The sequence below is a fragment of the Solanum stenotomum genome, chromosome 3 (genome assembly GCF_019186545.1).
Source record: "Solanum stenotomum isolate F172 chromosome 3, ASM1918654v1, whole genome shotgun sequence".
Taxonomy (NCBI): Eukaryota; Viridiplantae; Streptophyta; class Magnoliopsida; order Solanales; family Solanaceae; genus Solanum; species Solanum stenotomum.
Genome location: NC_064284.1, coordinates 49,169,190 through 49,180,223, shown reverse-complemented (window position 1 = coordinate 49,180,223; position 11,034 = coordinate 49,169,190). Strand labels below are relative to the sequence as shown.

At 36.2% G+C, this 11,034-nt stretch overlaps 1 protein-coding gene across 1 annotated transcript; it reads left to right on the top strand.

Annotated features, from left to right (window-relative positions):
- Positions 1-6,422: 6,422 nt before the first annotated feature.
- Positions 6,423-10,547, top strand: LOC125859004 (uncharacterized). The gene is made up of 5 exons (XM_049538757.1): positions 6,423-7,071; positions 7,204-9,005; positions 9,072-9,449; positions 9,714-9,830; positions 9,966-10,547. The coding sequence occupies exons 1-5, from the start codon at positions 6,423-6,425 to the stop codon at positions 10,545-10,547; spliced, it is 3,528 nt and encodes a 1,175-aa protein (XP_049394714.1).
- Positions 10,548-11,034: the final 487 nt, after the last annotated feature.

Genomic DNA, 11,034 nt, shown 5'->3' with positions numbered 1-11,034 from the left:
CCCCCCCCCCCCCTCACGACCCCGTCAAAAAATTTAAAAAATAAAAATGTTTTTGAAAAAAAATATATTCTGGGTCAAATCTTAGGATTGGATTTTGGAACGGTCATCGGGGTCTTGTCCTAGTTTTGATGTCGGGGTTGGATCCTAGATCAATTATGGGGGTTGATTTTCGAATCAGAAATTATTTTCCTAAAGAGTATGTTTTTAGTCTCAAGCCAAAATAAAAGATATTTTTAAAAAAATATTCTTCATTCCCCAACCAAGCATTAAAAAATATTTTTCAGAAAATTGACTCCCCAACCAAACATGAGAAAATAAGTTAGAAATCTACTTATTTTTCAAGAAAATATTTTCCTTTATACCAAACACACCCTAAAATTTTCCGTGATTTTAAACAAATTTTTAGGGTAGAAACGTGTAGAATTTATATTGAATTAAGAAAATATAGCCATAGGGTTCTTAGAACAAAATTTTGATTTGGGGGTCGAATAATGATCTATTTTAGTTTGCATGCAAATTTATTTTTATCATGGGTGAACATATTCTAAAAGAAAATTGCATATTCGAATTTGATGGCTCGGAATGACTATTTTACCTAATTTTCGAGCTGAAATTAAATATTGTAATATGAGTGTCATTAGATTGGTATTCTTATGACGATTATAGATTTGATAGATTGGAAATGCTTGGAAGCTTTATGAAAGGGAAATGCAAGATTTTGAGAATTCATAACATGTGTTCAGCATTCGAGGTATGTTAAGACTTTCTAAACTTCATTGATAGACGTTTCATAATTTAAAGATAAAAAATGTAATCGACAATGGGTAAGAGAGAAAGATGGGGACTTGTTTCGATGGTGTGACGCCATTGGTACAAGTACCAGTGTTATAAAGGGAAAGTTTATTAGTATAAAATGATGGATTGTAATCCGAGAATGCCAAAGTGTATGAGCATTAGCTGATATATTATTGAATTGATTTCGTTTATGTGTGTTGTTTTTTTATTGAACTAGTATATTTGTGATAGTTGAAGCGATTATATATCATACCGAGATTTGATAGACTAAGATGCATCATCATCCCCTTTAATTGAATTCATATTGTGCACATGCATTGACATGAGATTGAGTATAAGTTGGGCACGTGGAGATCGTCAGTATCGGTATATGGACCTCGCAAGTCCCCCATGGGTCATGAACTCTCGATGTATTTCCGAGGAGAATCATGTATATATGGTTGAGAGAGTACTTGGCATTTGAGGAATATCATTTCATAGTGTTGCATTACATTGCATCTCATTACATCCTCCATTCTTGTTTGAGTATGTGCTTTATTGATGTTGGACATTACGTAACATTTGATTATCCCTATTGATGAAAACTTGGTTGATAAATATAATGTGTTCTTGTAAAATTAAAGGATTATTTTCTTATATACTCATGTCACTACTTCTTCATTGTCGGTCTATAAGATATACTGGGTACATATGATTTCGTACTCATACTACACTTGCTGCACTCTTTTGTGGTGCAGGCTGAATTTCAAATTCGAGCACATTTTCTGGGGCTTTCAAAGTATAGTTTGAGTTATCCTGGAGTAGTGGTGAGCAACTTGGTTGTTTTGTGACCCACACCTTCCTTTATATCTTTAGTTATTATTTTATTTTAGTATTTAGACAGAATATTCCCTATGCCTATGTTTATCATTTAGTTCCAAACTTGCATCGTAGTTTAGAAGCTCTTATACTTATAATACTAACTCTTGAGTGGTGTTCAGTTTTCCGCATTTAATACTTATGAAAGATTTAGTTATTGGGATATTGTATTCTTCGTTTAGTTTTCCCGTTATTAATAAAGTATTGAATTGGTAAAAGTTTTTGGTTGACTTACCCATCAGTTGGGAACATAGGTGCCATCACGACTTGTGATTTTGGATCGTGACAATTTCGTACATAAATTATCACTTATTAGTTTGGGAAACTTACATCTCTCTTTTATTACACTTTCATCATGGGTATGTAATACACTTTCTCTTTTATTTTTAAAGAATTGTCACATCGCACTTCACATGGTCAAAACATTTCACACGACTCTTTTAAACTATAGGAGAGAGGGAAATAATTTGCTATAAAAATAATATATTGCTCTTTTTTATAAATTTTTTAAACTGTAGCTATTTTTCATAAATAAGTTGTTAATTTTGACTAGTTTCATAATTTTTTCATTTATTTAATCATCTTAATTAAAGATTTGTACCTTTAATATATGAAGAAATACATCGAATTCCTCCTAAATTTTGCTGCAAAACTTACTTTAATACTTTAACTACACGGGCATTCAAAAGCCCCCCCTAAATAACTTTCAAGTGAATTAAATACTCCTTTAATGGCTGATGTGGCAAATAAAAACAAGAATAGCGTGTAAAGAATAAAAAAATTAAAGAGAACAAAAATAATAGGGCTACTTTTATTTTCTTTTCAGCCAATAATTTTTTTCCTTCATCTTCCTCACACCCCACCACCCCTATCCACCAACAACCCTAGCCCTTCTTTCTTTTTCACACCCCACCACCCCTTGCCACCCTCAGACACTATCTGCACCACTTCCTCATTTTCTTCTTTGAACTCCCCACTTTCTTTTTCTTTCTTCGAAATCCTTCGCCCTCACCCTATTTCTGCTTCTTCGAACCCTCCATCCACACCTGCTTTCTCTTTTCTTCGAACTGCGCTGTCTCAGCCACCACCTACCTCATTCCTTTCTTCTTCTTCTTCGACGAACCTCTTTCTCCCCAGTCTTTCTCCTTCTTTGAAACACTCATACCCCCAGTTATTTTCTATCAGTAAATGAGAATAATTTCAAATTATTCTCACTTATTCTTAGATGTGATGAACAACGAAATAAAAAAAAAAAGCCAACAATTTATTCTTGCTTCAAGATCACTATTTATGGAGGTGTTTATTGATTTGATAAACTTCACTCTTTTAATGAAAATTTTATAATTTTTTTATCTCAAATTAAATTTTTAGTTGTTACTATGTATTTACTTTGATAATGTGCTTTAAAGATTGAATGTTTTTGGTGAAAATGGTCTTGAGAATTTTGGATCACTTGAGTTTGATCTTTTTTGAGAATTTTTAATTTTTATTTTTCTTTTTTTTATAATCTTGGATTAATTTTATTTTTCTTTTTTCCTTTCTAAAATTGTGAATTAAAAAAAAAATAAAAAACTCAAAATTTAAATAATTATTAATGTGACAATGATGTGGTACTGACCTGTCGATGACCTGACGCGTGTGGAATGCACTTGCCATCTCGTCTTATAAACCTATGGTGAATTTAAATTATCTTCCAATGAAATTAGGAAGGTAAATAACTATATGTAAAGTAAAAGTGTTAAAGTAAATTTTGTTGCAAAGTCCAGGGAACTTTATGTGTTTTCTCTTAATATATATTTGTAGTGAAATTTTTTATTCTGGGCGAGGCACACATACTGTCAATTGTGTGAGGCCTCATTTGGCTGCCACATTATATTGTGGGACCCATAATGTACTTATTTCCCTACTTTTTATTTTTCAATTTTAATCTTTTCTTTGGTGTATTTTTTCTTTCTTAATTGCATTTTCTTTTTTTGCTTGTTAATTCTTAGTGTAAATTTTATTTTTTATTTTTTGTTTAAATAAAGAAACTTTGAAACTCACCCACGGTATCTATCATATATTTTATATCTCTATTACTATTTATTTGAGGGGAAACTAAAGTAATATGTTGAAAAAAATTAAATTTATTTATTTTTGGATGAATTCAAGAAAAATTGAGGATAGTGAAATTAAAAAAAAAATTGAAATTTCTTCAATAAAGTAAAATTCATGTAATCAACCAATTGAACTACTAAAATTCAATCGGCATTTTTTATTATACTTACATATATAATTTAATTTTAATTATTTAAATTTTAGTCATTAATTTTTATTTTTTTTGAGATTTCAATTTTAATCACTCAATTCTTAGTTATGAAATATGTTTTTTATTTTTATTTATGATTAATAATAATAATGTATTAATGATATCAAACACTCAATTATCTTTTCTTTTTCAGATTTGTTAAATTTTTCACTTCTATGGCATGTATCCAATAAATATTGTCAATATTGATTTTATGTTTCTCGTTAAAGATTTTCTTTATGTTTAGTATCTTAAAGGTGAAACGAAACTTTTATAGATTCATTTTTTTCTTGTGGGTTACAAAAATTAATAGAAAAAAAGAGTCAAACAAATGAATTTGTGAAAGCACAAAATAAATAATTGTATGAATTTATTTTTTCACTAAAGGTAGGACTAAAAATAAAATAAAAAAACTGTAAAAATATTGGTAAAAGAAAGGGTAAAATTTGAGAAAATGGAAGTGAGAGAGAGAGAAAGTGTGACGATAAGAGGGACCCACATAAAATACTTGTCAAAAGAAAATGGTGCCCTCACACAACTATTATTTGTTGTGCCTCTACCATCATAAAATTTTCATTTGTAGTAAGGCTAAATAGTGTCATTTTGACAGTATTTGTTGACTTGGCAAGTTCTGGGAATTTCACACCAAATAGATGCTCAAAAAACAATAGCAATAACAAAAAAAGAATCCCATTAAAGCCTAAACGTTGAAAAAATTCCAAAGGAAGTTTTCCAAATTTCTTTCCTAAAACTTTTTCCATTATTTTTTCAGAAGTTGCGAACTTTTTAAATTTCATTTTAATTTTTTTTGAGTATGTTATTTTATTTTGTTTGTTAAATAAGTTTTATTTTATATTTTTTTTCAGATGTTTGTTTTTGTTTTTTCAAAAGCTCCAAATTATTTTTTCACATTGAGTGTAAATTAAGTTATATTTTCAATATTTGACCTAGAAGAGCCGTCGTTGATCCTTGCTATTCCGACTGGTTAGGCCAAGATGGCCTCTGGCCAATCTGTTCCGGAGGTTGGTCAACCTCTTAAGACGTACGTGAATGCCTTGAAACCCAATCAACAAGTGGAGAAGGTGGCTGTGCGCAAACCAATTTCGTATTTGCATGGCGAGCCCATTGTTATATGGGATCAGAAGGAGGTGGACAACATGATTGTTCGTGAAAACTTGCAGCTTGCTATTGTGGGTAAATTCTCCTATGGCTGTCCTGATATCCACGAGTTACGGAGGCTTATCCCAAAGCAATGTGAATTGAAAGGGGAATGCATAATCGACTTACTGAGTAATAGACATATTTTGATTAGGGCGTCGTTGTTGGAGGATTATGTGCACCTTTTATCAAAGCCCGTTTTTATATTACTCACCAACAATGGTCATATCCCATGAGGACGTTTAAATGGGATCCCATGTTCGATCCAGAGGAAGAGACAACTATGGCGGTGGCGTGGATATCCTTTCCGTCTCTTCCCCCGAATTTCTTTTGCGAAGAGGCTATTTTTTCACTGGCTGCTGCGGTAGGGAAGCCTTTTCAAGTGGATGTAGCAACGAAGAATAAAACACGACCAACCTGCGCGAGGGTTAAGGTTGAAGTTGACTTGCTTGGTGAATTCCCAAAACGGATCAAGATTGGCATCAAACAGGAGGATGGGGCAGTGCTGGAAAAGTGGACACCAATAAAATATAACTACGTTCCAAAGTATTGCATAACGTGCTCGATTCAAGGGCATGATGAAGACCAATGTTATGTGAAACACCCAGCTTTTTAAGAAGAAGAATAGCAAAGGGTAGGAACAAGAGGACAAGGATAAGGGAAACAAAAAGCATGAGAAGGCGAGCCCTAAAGAGGGGGCACAGAAGCAGCTGGACACCCAGCCTGAGGGGTTTGTGGAGCAAAAAAAGAAGTTTGGGGGTGCAAAGCAACAACAACCCGCTAAGCAGTGGCAAGTTAACACTAAAAATAAGTTAGTCAATTTGAGTGGGATAGAGGATGACAGTAATGAGGTACAAAAAGTACAAGGGAATAAAGTTATCACTGAAAAGTTGTCTACAAAGGCAAGGGTAGAGGGACGGTTCAAGAACGTGGACAATAGTGAGGGTGTTGGGGACAAGGGAAACAGTATCAACACCAAGGTTGTTAAGGATAAGGGGGATGAAAATATTCCCCAAGATGTGGGGAACAAGGGCTCTACTAATCAGGGTCAACAAGATGACCTTCTTGACACAACTACTAATGACAATATCAACATGGAGGGGCAGAATGACTTGGGGGTGGAGATGAAGTTGCCTCAAGATTCACAGGGCTTAAAAGAAACAGAGGAGGACGAGGGGATCGAAGACAATATCAACAATGCATGTACTTCGGGGGATTTATCCCCTAGACAAGCTAGCAGTTTAATAGCCAAAAGGGGAAAATCCAATATTCCCCTTCAGGTTCAGACAAGAGGCAGTAAGGGTAGGTCAGCAAGCAGTGACCAATGATAGACAAAGCTTTATTTTGGAATATTCAATCAGTTAATACCCAAAATGCATTTGGGAGATTGGTCGATCTCAATAGAAGAAACAATTACAATTTTATTGCTCTTATGGAGCCTTTTCAGGCTCCGAGGGAGATTCATAATTTTAGAGTGCGGTTAGGATTTGACAATGCTTTTGTCAATAGTTCTGGGAAAATATGGATTTTTTGGCGGAATGAATGGGAAGGGGTGGTTGTGCAGAATGCTATTCAACAGCTTACAATGAAGTTTTCTTGGGGCGGGAGGATCTTTTTCATTACTTCAATCTATGCTAGGTGCGATGCCATGGAAAGATTGGAGTTATGGGAAGAATTAGAAGAAATGGATACGGCTGGTTCACCATGGCTTGGGGGGGGGGGGTTTAATGTTATTTTGAACAAGGAGGAGAAGCTTGGTGGTCAGGAGTTCTCACAACATGAGGCAACAGATTTTGCAACGTGCATAAACTCATGTACATTGACAGAAGTGAGATTTACTGGGAGTAAATACACATGGTGGAATGGCAGAATTAACGATGCTTACATTTTTGAAAGGCTAGACAGAGTGTTGGTCAATCAAGAGTTTCTTGATGTCATCCCACAAGTGGAAGTGCAACACTTGTCCAGACAAGGTTCGGATCATGCCCCAATCCATGTTATTTGTAATTATTTGGTCCGTAATGTGGTGAAGCCGTTTAAATTCCTTAATTTCTAGTGCAAACACAGAAATTTTAAGGAATTGGTAAAGAATTGCTGGAGTATAGATTTTACAGGATCCCCATTTTTGGAGCTTCATGTAAAGATGAAGAAAGTGAAAAAGGCCTTGGTGGAGTGGAGCAAAGTAGAATATGGGAATATTTTTGTGCAAATTGCAACATTGGAGGATGTTTTACTGGTAAAGGAGGCTCAATTTGAATTGCTGCCCAGCCCAGAAAACAGGGCAGAATTGTTCAAAGCGGAGGCGGAGTTGAAGAAGTTCCTCAAATTAGAGGAGGACTTTTGGAGACAAAAGGCGGGAATGAAGTGGTTCGTGGAGGGTAACAGAAATTCTAAATTTTTTCACTCGTATGTTCAGGGCAAAAGAAGGAAATTACACATAACTAAGATACAGGATGTGCATGGGAATATCCTTACTGATGATACGAGGATAGGGGAGGAGGCCATTACTATTTTTCAACAACAGTTTATGGAGACTAATATTAATCAGGACTATTCTATGCTTGACTATATACCTTTGCTCATATCTGGGGAGGATAATAATGCTATGATTAAACTCCCAGACATGGAGGAGGTGAAGATGGTTGTGTTTCAATTGGATGGAAATAGTGCTGCCGGGCCGGATGGGTTCTCGGGACTATTTTTCCAAGAATGTTGGGACATTGTCTCCCAGGATGTCACCAATGTAGTCAGGGCCTTTTTTTGTGGACAAACTTTGCCAAGATATATAACTCATACTAATTTGGTTCTACTTCCAAAGAAAGATCTGGTGAGATCACTTTCAGACCTTAGACCAATTAGTTTGAGTTGCTTTATTAACAAAGTTATTTCAAGGGTCCTACATGGCAGAATTGCGGCAGTTTTGCCAAAGTTAATTTCTCCTAACCAGTCTGGATTTGTAAAGGGTAGGAGTATCTCTGAAAATGTGCTTTTAGCTCAAGAGATCATTGGTGACATTAACAAAAGAAACAAGCATACGAATGTGGTGGTGAAGCTCGACATGACAAAAGCCTATGATAGAGTCTCTTGGGTCTTTATGACAAAAGTCCTGAGGAAATTTGGATTTTCGGAGGTGATTATTGACATGATTTGTAGGCTGCTTTCAAACAATTGGTACTCAATTTGTATCAATGGGCAAATTCATGGATTATTTCAGTCTACTAGGGGTCTTAAACAAGGGGATCCTTTGTCCCCTACATTGTTTATAATTGGTGCAGAAGTTCTATCTAGGGCTCTTAATGCTCTACATTCTGATTCATCCTATTTAGGGTATGGTCTTCCCAAGTGGAGTCCCAATATTAATCATATGTCATATGCAGATGTCACAATATTATTTTGCTCTGGGGACAAGAGATCTATTATCAAGATGATGATGGTACTGCGGAGATATGAAGAAGTATCTGGAAAGTTAATTAATAAGGCTAAAAGCTACTTCTATCTTCATGAGAAAACTCCACTGATCTTCTCTATAAGGCTGAGGAAGCTTACTGGGATCAGGAAAGGGGAGTTTCCAATGACTTACCTTGGATGTACGGTGTGTTATGGGAGGAAAAAGAGCTCATATTTTGAGGATTTAATGAGGAAAGTGGCCAGAAGAATCCTATCATGGCAGAATAAGTTTCTGTCATTTGGTGGAAACTTCATTCTCATAAACCATATTCTTCAATCTATGCCTATACACCTTTTGGCAGCTCTTACACCCCCTAAAGGTGTCATAAGGAAGCTACATCAGCTTTTTGCTAAAATTTTTTGGAGTGCCACTAATGCAGAAAAGAGAAAACATTGGGTGGCTTGGGAAGAGATGTGCTATCCTGTGAATGAAGGAGGCCTAGGGTTTAGATCTTTGGAGGTAATAAATAGGGCAATGCATGCTAAGCTTTGGTGGAATTTTAGAACATCTGTTGGATCTTTATAGAGTGTTTATATTGGCAATAAATATTGCAAAAAAAGGCATCCTGTTTTGGCCGTGGGTACAGGTGCCTCACAAGCCTGGAGAAGTATGATTAATGGTCGGGAGGAAGTGGAGCCTTATATTTGGTGGCAATTAAAAAATGGGAACTCTAGCTTCTGGTTTGACAATTGGACTAATTTTGGGGCTCTATACTACACGGAAGGAGAACTAGCAGTCGAGGAGGAAAGACAAGTTAATACATTTGCAGATACAGGGTCCTGGAGAATTGATGCTATTGAAGGGGTTGTTTCTGTGGAGATGACAGATATAATATTGAACAATATCCCCCCTCCAATTGGGAATGAGATTGACAGGGCCTGGTGGACTGGCAGCAAATCTGGAGTATTCTCATTGAAGTCAGCTTACCAAATAACCAGGCCTAGAAGAAACAAGATAGAATGCTCTCAATTTATTTGGGGTACGAGTCTCCCTTTCAAGATCGCCTTTTTTCTTTGGAGAGTCTTAAAAGGTAGGGTTCCAACTGATGACAACTTGAAAAGGTGTAGGATCCCTATAGTGTCTAAATGTTATTGTTGTGAGGAGGGTTGTGAAGAAACTATGAATCATCTGTTTTTGACTGCCCCGATAGCTTGTAAACTATGGCAGCATTTTGTGTCAAGCACAGGTATCAAGTATGCTGGTAACCAGCTATTTCCAGCTCTGAACAGTGTTTGGAAGGGAGTGGAGGGTATGAAGGCAAGGCATATAATCAGGAGTATCCCAGTAATCATCATTTGGGAATTGTGGAATATGAGGAATCAGATGAAGCATGGCAAATAGGTATCATACTATGCTGTGAAAGATAGATGTGAAAGGATGATACACTGGCTAACTAAAAATCACTATCCTAATTGGAAGGATGTCCCTACAAAGTGGCTTCAAAGTTTTGACAGAATTCAGCAACATAAAAAGCAATTGTTCTTTAAAATTGTTAAGTGGAAGTTGCCTGGAGCAGGGATGCTCAAATGTAACACGGATGGGGCTTGTAGGGGGAACCCTGGGATCAGTTCTTATGCTTTTTGCATAAGAAATGACCAAGGTGACCTCATTTATGCTGAGGCAGATACCATTGGGGTTGCTACAAACTTGATTGCGGAAACCACTGCTATTTGGAAGCCTTTACAGTTTATACTGCTTGGCATCTGGCAATCCTTGGTAGTGGAATCGGATTCTCTGACTCTAATAAAAATCCTAAGAGGGGAATCGAAGATCCCATGGGAAATCAGTGGGATGGTGGAATTTTTACGCAGTCATTTGCAGGCGAGAAACATACAGCTAATACATACATTTAGAGAAGGTAATCAATTTGCAGACCACTTGGCAAATGAAGCATTCAATCATGCAGTGAAGGTGCAATACCATAATTTTAATCAATTACCAAGTGTTGCCAGGAAGATATTAAACATGGAGAAATCCCAAATCCCATCCCATACAGATTAGTACTAAACCTATTTACACAAAGGAGATTTGATACAGATTCAACACAGAAAACATAAAGCCATGATGCATGCAGTTATGACACAGGGTACAAAAGCCATTGAGCATCAAAAGGAGATCTACGCACAAAAAGGGATTTATAGGAATGGGGTACAACAGGTATACTATGGGTTACAAGCAAAAGTAGGGGGGAGAAAGCTTACAAGTCAAAAGGCAGGGACATACAGGAGATGCGTGAGTCTTGCACCATTCGAAGACTTGGCCATGGAGGGACATCGCAGAGGGCACTGGAAAAGTCAAAAGTGGCCTCATCTTGAAATGGAAGGGGAGGAAGGGAGAAGATACCTACATGACACCAAGGAGAAGCACGATGAACATGAGGAAGCCGTCAACATCGTGATATTGGAAAGTGAAGGGAAAGTGGTAGATGTTTTTAGACAAGAGATATTTAATTATTCCTTATGTAATGGCCTAATGTTACTTGGGCCAA